The sequence below is a fragment of the Bactrocera tryoni genome, chromosome 4 (genome assembly GCF_016617805.1).
Source record: "Bactrocera tryoni isolate S06 chromosome 4, CSIRO_BtryS06_freeze2, whole genome shotgun sequence".
NCBI classification, from domain to species: domain Eukaryota; kingdom Metazoa; phylum Arthropoda; class Insecta; order Diptera; family Tephritidae; genus Bactrocera; species Bactrocera tryoni.
The window spans coordinates 59,641,352-59,659,230 of NC_052502.1; the positions used below are offsets into that span (position 1 = coordinate 59,641,352).

The 17,879-nt window shown below is 40.3% G+C and overlaps 1 protein-coding gene across 1 annotated transcript; it reads right to left on the reverse strand.

Moving 5' to 3' along the window:
- Positions 1–11,547: 11,547 nt before the first annotated feature.
- LOC120774625 lies at positions 11,548–15,348 on the reverse strand. Its single transcript, XM_040104349.1, has 3 exons — positions 14,232–15,348; positions 12,393–14,186; positions 11,548–12,176 (listed from the first exon to the last, which is right to left on the reverse strand). Exons 1-3 carry the CDS (start codon positions 15,346–15,348, stop codon positions 11,548–11,550), a joined length of 3,540 nt encoding a protein of 1,179 aa, XP_039960283.1.
- Positions 15,349–17,879: the final 2,531 nt, after the last annotated feature.

Consider the following 17,879-nt stretch of genomic DNA (forward strand, 5'->3'; position numbering starts at 1 on the left):
TAGCAACTGTTGGCAAGAGCAATCCTGCTTTGGATTTCCAGGCTGACATTGTTGGTGGTGTTAATACTGGTTCCTAAATCGACGAAATTATCTACAACTTCAAAGTTATGACTGTCAACAGTGACGTGAGATCCAAGTCGCGAGTGCGACAACTGTTTGTTTGATGACAGGAGATATTTCGTCTTGCCCTCGTTCACTGCCAGACCCATTTTGTGTGCTTCCTTGTCCAGCCTGGAGAAAGCAGAACTAACGGCGCGGGGGTTGATATCATGATATTAATATCATCGGCATACGCCAGCAGCTGTACATTCTTATAGAAGATGCTACCTTCTCTATTTAGTTCTGCAGCTCGAACTATTTTCTCCAGAAGCAGAAGCGACTTCCGCACGATAGGAAGTTGCCTTGTCTGAAACCTCGTTTGGTACGAGCGGCACGGAGATGTCGTTCTCGATCCTGACGGAGTTTTTGGTGTTGCTCAACATCAGTTTACACTGCCGTATTAGTTTTGCGGGGGTAACAAATTCAGACATCGCGGCATAAAGGCAGCTCCTTTTCGTGCTGTCGAAAGCAGCTTTGAAATCGACAAAGAGGTGGTGTGTGTCGATTCTCCTTTCACGGGTCTTTTCCAAGATTTGGCGCATGGTGAATATCTGGTCGGTTGTTAATTTGCCAGGTTGGGCATGCTTTCGTCCGACCATATTTTGCAAAGAAGCTGATGCATGCTCCTTATCAGTTTTTCGCCGCCGTGTTTGAATAACTCGGCCGGTTATCCGTCGGCCATCGTTCATGAATTGCAAAAGTAAATATCCTACAAAGTGCTTTATTGCAGTTCACGTATTGACCGTATCGTTCAAGACCAATAATCGCCATGTTGCTTTTTTTGGTGACGTACTTACAAACGTATATTATCGATTTCACCAAACTGCAATATTAAAGATTGATATGAGTTTTGAATGTGAATTAGACAATAGTGGTGAATATAGTACGATCCATGTGTTGTCAACTTCGATATTAACTCTTGTAAGTTGATTGCTGAATGTTCTGTGTGGTATGTGGTGAGCGACACCAATAGAGTTGATATCCATCATTTCCAGTTTGTGTTTCGGAAAGGAAAGCACGTGGGTAGTGTTTCATGCATTTATTGTCAGACATACAAACCGAAAAGATGAACCGTATTAGTTTCCACCATTTCGTATAATACTGGATCTTTCTCTACATCAGGAATTTCCGCGGAAATGATTTGATCAATTTGATCTGGTGTAACCATCATCAAAATAAGAATGCGGCAAACCTGTCTTTTGCCACTCATTAGTGTATATCTATCCAACAGCACCACATATACGTTGCTTCAAGATAAATTCAATCAAACATCGTAACTGTTGTTTGAAAAGTCATGCTGTGACAGCGTGACGATCGCTTGCTGATTGACCGGGATCCATAATTCTGTACGTTTGTCACCGCATGCTGGAAGTACTTTTTGCCTTGCTTTGCCTTGGGCTGCCATACGTTGATGGTAAAAAGAACGCCTACCGATATTAGGGCGACCACTTCGTAGCCTTGTAACAAAGTTCAATCTGCAATTGACCTCTTTGGGTGAAACACACATAAAGTTTTCACTGAATAATTTTCAATAATTTTTCTTTTGAATAGCCGGAATAAAAAAGCAAGCGACCGAAATTGAACGATTTAAATAATTTACAAATCAAAATATTGAAAAATAAAACAAACAAAAATTTAAAAAAAAAATGTACTTTTTGGAATTATCCAATTTTCCGATATTTCTTCATGAAAAGTATAAGGCATTTTTGTTTTTGAACCTTCCTTGATCCACAACGAACAACCTCTGAAAATTTCATCAAGATTGGTTCAGCCGTTCTCTTAGCGTTACTAACAAACAAACATTCATTCGTTCGTATGGGAAAAAGAAAAGGGCTGTTTTTAGGGTTTTTTCGGCAATTATTTGAATTTTTCTCTCCGTAAACACCATCCTTGAACCTCAACGAACGTTTAAAAAAAAATTATTAAATTTGGTTCAGTCGTATGAAAGTTATGAGCGTACATACAGTTCGGCGATTCATTTTTATACTCTCGCAACAAGTTTTCTAACGAGAGTATTATAGTTTTGTTCACATAACGGTTGTTTGTAAGTCCTAAAACTAAAAGAGTCAGATATAGGGTTATATATACCAAAGTGATCAGGGCAACGAGTAGAGTCGAAACCCGGATGTCTGTCTGTCCGTCCGTCCGTCTGTCCGTCCGTCTGTCCGTCCGTCCGTCCATCCGTGCAAGCTATAACTTGAGTAAAAATTGAGATATCATGATGAAACCTGGTACACGTATTCCTTGGCTCCAGAAGAAGGTTAAGTTCGAAGATGGGTAAAAAGATTATTGAAGTTATACTTCTTATACGAGTTCGGAAAAGGTTGCGATAGATTCAGGTTGCGCAACCTTCTTCAATATGAATCTACGCAACCCCTGGCTCAATATGAATTCTAGGCAACCTTGCTCAATATGAATTCTACGCAACCTTGCTCAATATGAATCTACGCAACCCCTTGCTCAATATGAATCTACGCAACCCCTTGCTCAATATGAATCTACGCAACCTTGTCTGCGAAGATGTTCGAGCAGCAAGCGAAGCGGTGACAATCGGCGATCGTTTGTTCGTTTCTTTCGGCACAGGTCGGCTTTTCTACCAACAACACAATGTTGCCATACTTATGCTGTTGTTGTTTTTGTAGAACAATGTTTCAATTTTTGGGTGGTGACATATTCAATTAAAAAATCAATTCTGTTGGGATTCGAACCTACATGAATACATGAATACATATCGACGCAGATTTTTGCGAGAAGCACCAGAAAGTTGTGCAATTTATGATTTTTAGCTTTTGCCATCGTCGCGAAAAGACGACTTGTTGGCAAGGCATGCTCGGGGAGATGTTACGGCCTCTATTTTTATGAATAAAGCGAGATCGCTTGTGGAATTTGCGCCTGCGTTCATGAATGAAATCGTTTTTGCTGTAAAATGTACTACACTTGTTCTTCGCCAATTTGGCTGCCATATTGACTTGTGAAGATCAATTTTTTGTTGGTGACATATTCATATGTGTACGCATATGTATGTTTGTATGCTTGTGCATTATTTGTTTGGCAATGTATGCAAATATATGTACATATAAGTATATCTGAATGTATGAACATGCAAGTCAATGCGAGCACATGTAATAAGTTTATTGATAAGTGATGAAAATATGATTTCAATTTCTGAACACGCACCGATAACTGCTGGGCCTTCAACGCGTGTTGATGGATTACAAAGGAGAGATGATTTGCTGCATATTCTTTTCCCCAACGAAGAGACAGAACTATTTTTCTAGTCAAAGTTCCTTCATTTAGACTTTGCTTTATTCTTCATTTTATGTGCAAAATAAATTTATAAAATGTGAATTTAAGTTTTCTAGTTTTCTTTCATACAAAATGATATGCATTTCTTGGAATATCACTAAGAAGTATAACTTCATCCGCGCGTAGGGACTCCACGCACCTTTTTTTTATTTTTCACATAAAAGATTTAAGGAGTTCAAAAGCTCAAAACGTGCGTTACATCAGCTACCTACCCGCGGCGTCATTTCGCAAGTAATAAAATAAATTATTCAAGAGCTCAAAGCATTCGCTACATCAGCTCGAACCTACCTACCCTACACCTTTGCGCAAATGATTATATTATGATAGCAAATGCCAACATACAGATTTGGCAATGGCAATAGCAATACGTTTGACAGTTAGTATTCTATAAATTCTGTCCTGTCGAGATGCCCCGTTATGAAACGGAGCGACCGATTGACATGATTTTCATTTGTTCTATATTCAATAAAATACGAAAGATATATGAACTACGCGGAGGGAAATATAGAACCGAGTTTGAGCAATCTTTTAATTCATATTAGTTGATATTCACAAGTTGTTGTTGAGAGTCGAGAGCTCATGTAGTAGTTGTCTAAGAGGCCTCCTAGCTAAATAAAATAACCCCCCAGGCCTCTACACAACGCCCCCATTTTCTTTCTGGGTCTCTTACCGTCCCCCTTGATACCTGCAGCGCCCACAAGGAGGCGTTATCGCCCACTTTGGGAAACACTGGTGTAGACGGTGTCTACGCTAGTAAAGAAGAACAAGAGCTTCGTATATGTGTATGCATGCAAACGTATGCTTAATTGATTTAGCTCTATAGCTTATATATATATCCCATAATTTATAAGGCTTCTTCCTTTCCTTCTGGGTTTTGGCAAACATACTAAACCACCAGGGTATAATTATCTCTTAAATCAAATTACACATAATATAATTTTATAATTAGTATGTAATTATGTATTTACTAGCTTTTTACCCGCGGCTTCGCCCGCAGTGGAGCCATTAAATAAGTATGAGAGATAAAGGGTAAGGGTATAATAATAGAAATGAGTCAATATGATAACTAAATTTTATTGCTTGGCTGAGATCGACAATTTTTAAAAATTTCTACATGCAATGAAGTTTCAACACCTTAAAATGCTTATTATGCGTATTAAAATGCAACAACAAATGTTAAAATATATTTCACCGTAACAAAAATAAATAATTCTGAATTCTAACAATTTAAAAAAATAAGATACAAAGTATTAATCTAGGATATTTTTGTAGACAATGTTATAAGTTTTCCCGTCTGGTGCAAATATGTGTAAATTCCGGGCATTAGATACGCGTGAACAGGCTCCATAAAGTTGACCATGAGAGAAGCATGGTTTTCTAAATGCACTCCTGCTACCTGTAATGTTTGTCCTTGTGCCTTGTTTACAGTAACAGCGAAGCTAAGCTTCAAGAGAAACTGAACACTTTTAAATTGGAATGGAAAGTCAGTGGGAATAATTGGTATCCGAGGTATTATAACACTATTTCCCTTAACGACACCTGTTAAAATATTAGCTGAATAGTTTTATACTGCATGTAACGACAGAAGAAAATAACAATAAATATAGAAAAATTAGAAACAGTTGAAACTATATTCAATTGAATTAGATATTGTCGTCACCGCCGGTAATACAGTGGGACGGTATTACAGTATTAAGGGTTAAAACTTTATTACTGTAATATTGGATGGCGTTGAAGTAGATAAATTTGACGATTTTTTGACAAACAATTTTTTTATCTTTCTTTAGTATAAGGTACCCTATTTTATTTCTAATACCTTCAGGAGTATATGTACAAAGTTTCATGATAATCGATTAAGTAGTTTTTGCGTGAAAGCGTAACAAACAAACTTACATTCGCATTTATAATATTAGTATGATATACAAGAATACCAATCTTAACAAAATATTCTAACATCAACAGGGAAATGTAAATAAGGTCAGTTGTAACCGAAAATTTCATACTCTTACAACTTTCCAGGAACACAGCCGGGAAAATACAATTTCTGAATTTCATTAAAATAACTCCCAAAAGCGCGATATAAGTTAAGTCAATTGGAAATTCGAAAATTTTTATACTAGGTATATGAAGGCTATGGGAAATATTGATCCAATTCAGCTCATTTTTATCACAAGGATTATTATTATCATTATCAAAGAAATTATTTCAGAAGATCTAAAGATTCATTCACAATTATGGATTTGTGCGATGGTGCGTTATGATGATGAAGAATCTACGAATTTTCCTTCACCTTCCTTCACCCTCTCAACGTCATCAGGCATGTCTTCGACGGTCTCCCGACCCTCCTTGAATACTCTGTACAACTCGTAATTCACCAAAAGCCTTCTACAACATTTTCAATGTATCGGCACACGAAAATTCGTTCGCAACACAAAATTATACGTTAATCAATATTTTCGATGATTGTAAAATTCGACAAACACTGCTGAGGTCTTCGACATAAACAGCTGCTGTAAACACACTAGTTGACAGATCGCGCTAATTTTTGGCATCATCATTAAGGACGGCTGTGCCAACCTAGAAAAAAAAATTTACCTATCTATGGAAATCGGGAGATTTAAAAGAAAAATACTTTCTTGACAGGGTGTATATCACTCTCATTTGGTTATCAATTTATCGCACTTTTAGTATTTTTTAACAACACCGTTATATGGTTAAGGTAGCTTTAGTAGTTTATGATATATGTATATTAAACTTATTAGAGGGCGTGCCGCGCCCATTTTTTCAAAATCTTCAAGTCACATTTCTAACACTTAATGTTAAGGACCCCGTAGGTACTGTCTACCACAAATGATACTCTAATTATCTCTTTAAGTACATTGTATATGTCAACCATTTCCCCAATAAATATTCAAAAAAATTGTTGTGGACTTATCTTATTAACACACAATCAGGGTTATGAAGTTTTTTTTTATTGAAAATGTGTATTTGAAATTCAACTATCGATATCGAAGAAATCGAAATATATCATATATTAGAAACAGTTAAAATTTTAATGAAAACTTGTTTAAGAAAATGTCCTGCAATGAATTTTCATATCGTTTTCATATCGTTTTGTTAGAATTGAATTGCCTGGCGGTGGATGTCATTGAAAAATCATCGAGCAATACACCATAATTTTATTGCCTGATATTCCAAAGCGAGAACTGCAGAAATTGCATTAAATGTTCGGTTTCCCTTTTATACAAAAAGGTTTTGCTTTGGCTTGTTTGTGTACATTATTTTCCCTCGAAATATTGCACATGTATATGTGTGTATGTATTCTCACATTAAAGCTATCTGATAGTGAAGTAAAATTAAATAAGTTGGTAAAACTGGCAAGTTTTCTTAAAATATTTTCCAAATTAATCTGAAATAAATATTTTCGATGTTTAGAATTGATTTTTAATTGAAAGATAGTTTAGAAATCTTTCGTTTGCCTATGAATACTTCAATAGAATAAAGTTAGCTCATTATGTGTGTGTGTGAGATAATGTCTATCCTCCTCTAAAGTTTATCATATTTATAAGAAATATGTATGGACCTGTTGGTGCGATCCAATCACATATTTTAACAATATCTTTAAAACCCATTTGTTGGTTTTATTAACTTTTAGTTATTGAAATGCACTTAAAGAAATTGTTTACATTATTATCTTAGAATAACAAAATATTTCAGAATTATTATTATTTACTTATTGTAAAACAAAGTTCCTATTGTTAGCTCACTAATGTAAAATGTTTAAAGATGCATTCACAGATATTTATATATAATATAAGAATAATCAAATGATTAAAAAGATAAATATATTGCCAAGAGAGTTGTTCCTTTAGATATTGAAATCACTTTCGCTACTATTAGTTCTACCACCCATTTGAATTGCATTTAAATAACTAATTACACTGCGGAACACTGTGGAATATTATTATCTGGGGGGTGAGAAATTCCAAGTCAGGGTGATGGTACTAGGTCAGTAAAGTAAAACTCTTAAAGGGTTTGGCGTTCGTATGTGTCAGTTTCACCCCCCAGGTTAGCTGTTGTACTGTGTTATTGTACCCTGAACACAGTACATATGTTAAGTTCACCACGAAACCCAGAAGGAAACGTCGCACATAGGAGCATTTGGTCTCAAAAACCGGACAAAATTATTTAAAGTGCTTTTATGAATGAAAATGAACAAAAATGCATGATTAAATATATTAGTGCAATATATTAAAATAAAACAAGTAAGGAAGGATTAAGTTCGGGTGCAACCGAACATTTTATATTGAATATATTTGAGAAGGGAGTAGTGCCGACCAGATTTTATTTATTTTTGCTTATGCTACATACTACTAATATGCCACATATTCAAAAAAATGTTCCCTCGGTTTCATTTAGGTACCTTACATACAATCAGCAATCATATGGAGCAAGGTCAAGTGGATGGGCGAAAATCTTGGTAAAAGTTATATAGGTGGGGGGTTGTGTTGGAGGGGTTAAGTTTTCACGCAATTATATCTATTTTAGGCGCACAGAAATACTTGTGAGGTATCGATCAAAATAAAACACCGTTTATAAACCGAGTATATTTATATTTAATTGAGAATATTAGAATGTTTAATTTAGTATATAATTCAAGAATATTAAACGTAAAGCTCCAAAAACCAAAGTTGCGCGTCTTACTTCCTCGCGTTCGCTCTCGATACTCCCTTGCAAGCATCCCTCGTCTTGCCACCTGTTTCTCATTTAGTAGACTTGCCATCTATCGTTGACAGCTCGGCCACTCCTGATTGATCGTCTCTCCTGGACGATTTTTCGCTATCGTCTTCTTCAGTAGTGTTTTGCTCACCATAATCTGGTATCTTGGAGGATGGAGTCATGTGTAGAAGTTCACGCAAATGAGGAAAGTTCTCTGATCGCCATTCACTTGGGAGTGGCCAGAAACGATTCTTTTACACATGGCTCAAGCAGCTCACTACTTCCGGTCTTTGACCAAGTATCCTCTGGGTAGCCTAAGAACATCCGTTCGAAGGCGAGCTAAAGTGAGAAGGCGAAACATTCCCTACAAGGGTTGTGCGCTGGGCTTGGGACCCGCCACGTAAAAAAACAATACCAATGAAAACGTTAAAACAGCCTCGGATGAGAGACCCCCCTTTTGATGACGACCATGGCAAACGAAATAAGGACTACGAATTGAGGGCATGCACCTGGAATGTCCGGTCCCTTAATTGGGAAGGTGCTGCTGCCCAGCTGGTTGATGTCCTCGTAAAGACAAAGGCTGACATCACCGCCATCCAAGAAATGCGATGGACGGGACAAGGACAGAGACGAGTAGGTCCTTGTGACATTTACTACAGTGGCCATATAAAGGAGCGCAAGTCTGGTGTAGGATTCGTGGTGGGAGAGAGACTCCGTCGCCGAGTACTATCATTTACTCCGGTGAATGAACGTCTAGCCACAATCCGCATCAAAGCGAGGTTCTTCAACATATCGCTGATTTGCGCCCACGCCCCGACGGAAGAGAAGGACGATGTGACCAAAGATGCCTTCTATGAGCGCTTGGAGCGCGCTTATGAGAGCTGCCCCCGCCACGATGCCAAAATCGTGCTTGGCGACTTTAACGCCAGGGTGGGCAAAGAAGGTATATTTGGCACTACGGTCGGTAAATTTAGCCTCCACGACGAAACATCCCCAAATGGGTTGAGGCTGATCGACTTCGCCGGGGCCCGAAATATGGTTATCTGTAGTACTAGATTCCAGCATAAGAAGATTCATCAAGCTACCTGGCTGTCTCCGGATCGAAAAACTACCAACCTGATCGATCATGTTGTGATATACGGAAGACATGTCTCCAGTGTTTTAGATGTGCGTACGCTCCGAGGTCCTAACATCGACTCGGACCACTACCTTGTTGCAGCCAAGATTCGCACCCGCCTCTGTGCAGCAAAAAACGCACGCCAACAAACACAAGGAAGGTTCGACGTCGAGAAGCTGCAATCACAGCAGACAGCCGAACGATTTTCTACTCGGCTTGCACTCCTGCTCTCTGAGAGCACTCGTCAACAACTCGGTATAAGGGAACTGTGAGACGGCATTTCAAACTCCTTACGTACAGCTGCAACCGAAACCATTGGTTTTCGGAAAGTGCAAAAGAACAGCTGGTACGGCGAGGAGTGCCGTGTTGCAGAGGAGATAAAACAGGCTGCCCACCTCGCAATGTTACGATCGACCACTACACGTGCGGGATGGGATAGATACCGAGAGTTGAAGAGGGAAGCGAGACGCATTTGTAGACAGAAGAAGAAAGAGGCTGAAATGCGTGAGTACGAAGAGCTTGATAAGCTGGCCGACAGGGGTAATGCTCGAAAATTCTACGAAAAAAATGCGGCGGCTTACGGAAGGTTTCAAGACCGGAGCATACTCTTGTAGAACCCCAAAGGTGATCTAGTCACTGATGCCCAGAGCATACTTAAATTATGGAGGGAACACTTCTCCAGCCTGCTGAATGGCAGTGAACGCACAACACCATTAGAAGGAGAACCCGATTCCCCAATCGATGACGATGGAGCAGACGTTCCATTACCCGACCATGAAGAAGTTCGAATAGCAATTGCCCGCCTGAAGAACAACAAAGCGGCAGGGGCCGACGGATTGCCGGCCGAGCTATTCAAACACGGCGGCGAAGAACTGATAAGGTGCATGCATCAGCTTCTTTGTAAAATATGGTCGGACGAAAGCATGCCCAACGATTGGAATTTAAGTGTGCTATGCCCAATCCATAAAAAAGGAGACCCCACAATCTGCGCCAACTACCGTGGGATTAGCCTCCTCAGCATCGCATATAAGGTTCTATCGAGCGTATTGTGTGAAAGATTAAAGCCCACCGTCAACAAACTGATTGGACCTTATCAGTGTGGCTTTAGACCTGGCAAATAAACAACCGACCAGATATTCATCATGCGCCAAATCTTGGAAAAGACCCGTGAAAGGAGAATCGACACACACCACCTCTTCGTCGATTTCAAAGCTGCTTTCGACAGCACGAAAAGGAGCTGCCTTTATGCCGCGATGTCTGAATTTGGTATCCCCGCAAAACTAATACGGCTGTGTAAACTGACGTTGAGTAACACCAAAAGCTCCGTCAGGATCGGGAAGGACCTCTCCGAGCCGTTCGATACCAAACGAGGTTTCAGACAAGGCGATTCCCTATCGTGCGACTTTTTCAACTTGCTTTTGGAGAAAATAGTTCGAGCCGCAGAACTAAATAGAGAAGGTACCATCTTCTATAAGAGTGTACAGTTGTTGGCGTATGCCGATGATATTGATATCATCGGCCTCAACACCCGCGCCGTTAGTTCTGCTTTCTCCAGGCTGGACAAGGAAGCACAGAAAATGGGTCTGGCAGTGAACGAGGGCAAGACGAAATATCTCCTGTCATCAAACTAACAGTCGTCGCATTCGCGACTTGGCTCTCACGTCACTGTTGACAGTCATAACTTTGAAGTCGTAGATAATTTCGTCTATCTTCGAACCAGCGTAAACACCACCAACAATGTCAGCCTTGAAATCCAACGCAGCATAACTCTTGCCAACAGGTGCTACTTCGGACTGAGTAGGCAACTGAGAAGCAAAGTCCTCTCTCGACAAACAAAAACCAAACTTTATAAGTCACTCATAATTCCCGTCCTACTGTATGGTGCAGAATCTTGGACGATGTCAACAACGGATGAGTCGACGCTGCGAGTTTTCGAGAGAAAAGTTCTGCGAAAGATTTATGGTCTTTGCGTGTTAGCCACGGCGAATACCGCATTCGATGGAACGATGAGCTGTACGAGATATACGACGACATCGACATAGTTCAGCGAATTAAAAGACAGCGACTACGCTGGCTAGGTCATGTTGTCCGGATGGACGAAAACACTTCAGCTCTGAAAATATTCGACGCATTACCCGCCGGGGGAAGCAGAGGAAGAGGAAGACCTCCACTCCGTTGGAAGGACCAAGTGGAGAAGGACCTGGCTTCGCTTGGAATATCCAATTGGCGCCACGTAGCGAAAAGAAGAAACGACTGGCGCGCTGTTGTTAACTCGGCTATAATCGCGTAAGCGGTTTCTACGCCAATTAAGAAGAAGAAGAAGAATCTGGTATCTCGGTTTCATAGTCGTCATCTACAAGACTATGGTTTACCCATGGTTTCATGTTGTCGTTCGTAAATACCCCTGCATAACGCTTCCGCTGCTTAGGCACATCTGGTAGATCTTCTACGACGTAGCGGTCGTTGGGTAAAACCTTCGTTACGACATATGGCCCTTTGTATGATGGTTCAAGCTTATGGGAGGTACCAGTGGGTGGAGGTACATAGTCAATTACCACCAGATCTCCTTCATTGTACTTTCTTGGTGTTTGATGCTTCGCATCGAACCTCTGCTTCCTTTTAGCCCTTTCTGCGGTTATTCGTTCGGCTGCTAGATTCATTCGGAAGTCTTCGTGTTGAACCTTGTTCTCCTCATCGTCATCTTGCACAACTTGAATCAAGCGGTTTACTGTTACGTCGCGTAGTTTAAAGTAGAAAACTAAACTATTCGGGCTATGCCTAGTTGTTGCATTGCTTTGAGAGTTTAGACACCATTGAAGTTGCGGTAGTGCCTCGTCCCAATCTTTTTCGTTTTTGATGCTGCATTTAAGTGATGCTAAAATGGTCTTATTTACAAGCTCGGCCTGGCCGTTGGCACGGGGCGTGCGCACTGCCACTTTAACATGCCGTATCTCGTATCTTTGAATGAAGTTCTGGAACTCCTTTCACGTGAAGGCCGTGCCCCTGTCGGAAACGATATGCCTGGGGCTTCCATATACATTTACATATTCTCGTAGCGTCGTAAGCACTGGTGTCGTTTTCGTGCTGCGTAATGCTCGTAGTATTACATACTTGGTAAAAGCACATACAATTACGAGTATATAATAATTACCTCGTTTACTTCGTACGAATGGCCCTAGATGGTCTATATGCACGCATCTGAAGGGTATCGGTACAACTTCGCTTACATGTAACTGCGCTTCCTTTTTACCGCCTGTAACTTTATTCATACCGCATTCTGGACATGCTGCAATATAGGATTTTACATATGATCGCATCCGTGCAAACCAGAAGTCTTTCGATACACGCTCGCATGTCTTGTCCAGTCCGAAGTGACCTGCTTCATCATGACATGCTCTTACTATACGCCATTTGACGCCTCGTGGTACTTCTAGTCTTTTGTTTCCGTTGACTTTGCGAAACAATCGTTGACCTTGCAATACGTAGTCATCTTTAATCTGACATTCGTTTGATGCTGATTTTCCGTTGAGAACTTCGATGATATCTTTGAGTGTTTCGTCTTGTTTTTGCATTGCTGATACCCAGTCGTTGTCCATATCGACCACTCGATATATTGACTCAGCAATTGTTGTCGGTTCTATCGGGGGAAGTGTTGGGCATCTACTTAACCCATCAGCCAGCAGATTCTTCGCACCTGCGCGGTTAATGCATTGGAAGTCAAACTCCTGAAGTTGTGGCGTAGTTGCTTTAGTTACTGCTACAGCGTTGCAGTCGGTGATTACCTTAAAGCTATGCCCAATTAAGTACATACGATATCGCTGCAGAGTTTCAACTATTGCCAGAACTTCTAGCTCGTGGCTGGCATAGTTACGTTCTGCGTCGTTGCACTGCCTGCTAAAGTAAAACACAGGTCGCCACTCATTAGCCTTGTCGTTTTGCATTAGAATACCAGATAACCCAATGGAACTCGCATCCGTGTGTACCTCGTGTGGTTTCGTTTCTTCGTACATCGTCAGCACAGGTTTCGTAATTATAATCGATTTCAATTTCTCAAAAGCATCGTTCTGTTCTTTGTTCCAGATAAACGTTGCATTCTTTTTCAGCAGTGTCGTTAATGGATATGCTATAATGCTATATTCTTTGACAAATTTCCGGAAATAGCCGGTTACTCCCAAAAATTGTCGCACTGATTTTATCGTTTTGGGTTTCGGAAACTCTTCGATCACCTTCGTTTTGTTTTCACCAGGATGTATGCCGTCGGAATTTATGTCATGACCTAAAAACTGCACCTGCTGGGTCAAAAATGTACACTTCGAGGGTCTAAGCGTCAGACCTGTTGCTTTTACAGCTTCAAGAAATTCTCGAAGTACGTCAATACCTTCGTCAACTGACTTCGTGGCTATGATGACCTCATCTATGTAGTTCACCACTTTGTCACGTTGTTTAAGCGTTTTAATTAAATTTACCATTACCTCCTGGAAAACCATTGGAGCGTTCACTAGACCGAAAGGCATAACATTATGTTCAAACAGCCCTTCATGCGTCAAAAACGCAGTATACTTTTTCGATTCTTCGTTCATAGGTACTTGATAATAGCCGGAGGTCATGCCCAGCGTCGTAAAATATTTATTGCCAGCTAGACGTGAAAGCTGTTCCTCCACGATTGGCATAACGTAGTTCTTCTTAACCGTGACTTCGTTCAATGCTCGAAAGTCGATGCACATTCGACTCTCACCGTTGGATTTTTTTACTAAAAGCACTGATGCGGCGTGTGGGGAATTGCTTGGACGGATTATATCATTGTCCAGCAGTTCCTTTAAAATTTTTGATAACGTTGGTCGTTGTGAGAACGGAACCTGGTACCGTTTGCCCAAGATAGGATCTGATGTCGTTACATTTATGGTCATTTGTACGTCCTTGCATCTACCAAGTTGACTAATATCTTCTGCAAAACATTGTTTAAAAATTATTAAAAGATTCCTTGTCTTGCCTTTGTCTTCTTCCGTTAAGCAGCTAGATATATTTAAGTCCGCTTTCTCGTTTTCTTCTAGCCGTAGCACTCCGTTATGAATCACCATGTGATACCCCTTGTTTTTTAGAACGTCACGACCTAATAAAATATCGTAGGGCAGCAAGTCATCAGCAACAATATACATTGTCGCCTCGCGTTGGACTTTGTCAATAGTCACATTAACGTTGACTTGTTCAGTAACTTGCACCTTGGATCCGCCGAATCCTGTAAAGCATCTTTTAGATTCCTTCGTCTGCATACCATCTGCTGCAGATGCACGTATCAGCGAGCATACGCTGCCGGTGTCAATGAAAGCCTTCAGTTGCTTTCCTTCAAGCTCCACCATTTTTGTAACCGGAGGGGCTTCGTCGTGTTCGTCGTGGTCGCCAATCTTCGCAACAAATACCTTTTTGTTGCAATTCTTCGCTTCATGACCTATTTTTGTACATATAGTACACCGTTGTTTCCGTTGAGGTTGCGGACACTTGGCTGCAATGTGCCCGTAATCATTACAATTGAAACATTTTATTTGTGTTGGCCTTGCATTTGCTTTCAATTCGGGTTTCGCTGTTTGCTGAGTTAACGCCGTTGGAGTCACCGATACGTTGCTGACTGTCGTTAAATTTTTGAGCGCCATCAATAGTTGACTACACGTCGCAAAATTCATTGTTGCCAATGTTTTAGTTAGTACACTATCGTTGAGTCCACCGATAATATGTGTGTTGATGGAAACATCGCCCACCGTACCTTGTCGACCTATCGTTAACATGGAGTAATAATACTCTAAATAGTCTTCGTTGGGTTTGCGTTTGCGCTTCATAAGCGCCTTATGCGTATCAGCTGCGTTGTGTGCTGACGGAAAGTCCGCAGTAAATACGTGCACGAATTGTGACCAGGAACTGAAAACGTCTTGTGCGTCCAGCCACTGTTTGGCCATGCCTTTCATTTTGTGCTGAACCGCGATCAAAACCATATCTTCCTTCCAGCCATAGCATTGTTGTAGTTGCTGAGTTCGATTTATGAACTTCATTCCTGACGTTGAACCTTTGAGTGGGTCGAATTCAGGCATTACACCTATCATATCCTGAATTCTCATCTTTGGGCGTGATGCTGTTCGTAGATCATCATTCCCATGTCGCTAAGCTTGAATCTGGCCTAACACCATCGTTGTTGTTTGACGCTAGTTGAATTTTATCGTTCGCTGGTATCGGTTCTGAGTTACGATTCATTGTACCAATAGCTGACGTTAAACTTGCCATCGCCTCTCTCAAGCTATTCAGTTGCACTCGTACATAATTTGTGGATACCGCACCATCGTCTTCAAGCTCCATCGGATCTACCTCATCAGCACCCAAAACTTCTTGCAGTTTGGCTACTTTAACTATTTTGGTACCCGTCGTTGGTAAATCGTTAGCCCTTAGTAGTGCATTCAGTTGAATGACCTTTAGCGTATTTAACTTTATCATGTTTGTAAAAGAAATATTTTATTAGTAGAAAACCAATATTCCTAAAACAATTTATTTCACCGTCCTTTTATTTAAAGCCTGCACTGTGATTTGTTTGCCTTTATTTCGTTGTTTTTCTCTTGCTGTTCGCTGCTTGGTACTGCTTCAAATTCGTTTTGCCAATCCCAATTGGAAGTTCTGCTTGCACACGCACCAACTAGAGTGTGTATGCGTTTTAAAATTTAACAGTTGACTCGTAGACGCAGAGAAGTTTGATTAGCGTGGTTTCGTATCTGCTCAGTCGAGACTGTTGTATGCAGCGCAGTCAGCTCCGTTTGTTGCACGCTTGCGCCTTCGTTGAATTGCCTTCTTTCTTTGCGTATCTATACAAACACGCTGTACGTTGAAACTCAGGTTGTTAATACTTCACTGTTGCACTGTTTTGCCGGAATACTTGGTGCTCGTTTTGCGCTGTCCCTTTCCTTGGAGATTCTCGTCGTTTGTGTACTACACTCGTACACTGCTTTTATTGTTTCTGCTTTGCAATTCGTTGTAATTGCTCGGTGTGTCTTTCCTAATAAGACGTTGGCGTTTCGCTGTGGCTTTGTTTTGCAGCACTTACACTTGGCTGCGCCGTTGAGAATTTTCTCTTCAAATGACGATGCGCCGTCTTGCTATTACGTGCACGTTTGCGCTGCCGTTGATCGTTGAAGACTCCCGTCGTTTGTGTACTATACTTGTACACTCTTGCCACTGCGTCGACGTTTTATGTCGTTGTAGGCGTATGGATAAATAAATTCCACTTCTGAGATGTGAGGTATCGATCAAAATAAAACACCGTTTATTAACCGAGTATATTTATATTTAATTGAGAATATTAGAATGTTTAATTTAGTATATAATTCAAGAATATTAAACGTAAAGCTCCAAAAACCAAAGTTGCGCGTCTTACTTCCTCGCGTTCGCTCTCGATACTCTATTGCAAGCATCCCTCGTCTTGCCACCTGTGTCTCATTTAGTAGACTTGCCATCTATCGTTGACATACTGTTATGAATAAAATATGTTCTGCAATTTTCATTGAGACTTGACTCAAATATTAGCGGATATATCCAACATAAAGTGACCTAGAAGTTCTAAAATCTTTATATTAGGTATATGGGGGCTCAGGAAAGTATTGACCCGATTCAACCCATTTTTGACGCAATGAAATACTATTGTCAGAAAAGGATTCTGTGTGAATTTCAATTTCATATCTCACACATTGAACGATATTTTCGGTCAAAAGTCAACTATTGGTATCGGGCTCGCATATTCGGTACCTAGGGGCTTGAACAGTTTTAGTTGGATTTAGACAATTATTGGTCAAAAGGTAGCTTACTTTAAAGGAATTATTACCAATTACGCAAAATTTTATTCCGTTATATTAATTAATTCTTTATTTGTGTACTGGAAAGTGAAAGGATCAAATGGAATTTAAAATTTTGTTATATGGGAAGTAGGCGTGGTTGTCGTCCGATTTCGCTCATTTGCACAGAGTGACACAGGAAAATGAAAATAATGTTACATTCCAAATTTTGTCGAAATCGGTCAGTCGGGTCCCGAGATATGGGATTTAATCAGAAAGTGGGCGGTGCCACGCCCATTGTCCAATTTTCACACGAGCTCAGATAGAGCCCTCTAATACAATCCATATACCATCCGTATAGAATAATTAAGCAGGATTTCAGTATTTAATTAAAAAAAAATTAATAAATCAATACTCGTCTTATGCAACTGACCAACTTTTTTCAACGCACTTTTTTTTAGGCGGGGGGTGGGGGGAAAGACGGGGATTGTTTAAGCTTATATGTTAAGTAGAAACCCTGTAGTTTACTCCGAAAAATAATTCATAACTCGACCTCGCCCGATACTATAACAAAAACACTAATTTCTAAAAAATTAAAAAAAAAATTTAGTTTTTTTATTGATCCATTGTTTTCCCGAAAAAAAAAAAAACAAAATATTACATAAACTAATATTCAATACCCAATGTTCGTCCTCTCTCGACGAACAAAAGCCAAACTCTATAAGTCGCTCATAATTCCCGTCCTGCTTTATGGTGCAGAGGCTTGGGCGATGACGGCAGCCGATGAGTCGACGTTAAGAGTTTTCGAAAGATTTATGGTCCTTTGCGCGTTGGCC

Bases quoted from the DNA above. Each gene is read 5' to 3' on its own strand.
- LOC120774625 (XM_040104349.1), bottom strand. From the start codon at position 15,348: ATGAGAATTCAGGATATGATAGGTGTAATGCCTGAATTCGACCCACTC. The intron at 14,187-14,231 runs GCAAGACAAGGA...AATGTTTTGCAG, and splicing joins CTTAACGGAAGAAGACAAAG to AAGATATTAGTCAACTTGGT. The intron at 12,177-12,392 runs GTAATTATTATA...GGCATGTTAAAG, and splicing joins ATTCGTACGAAGTAAACGAG to TGGCAGTGCGCACGCCCCGT.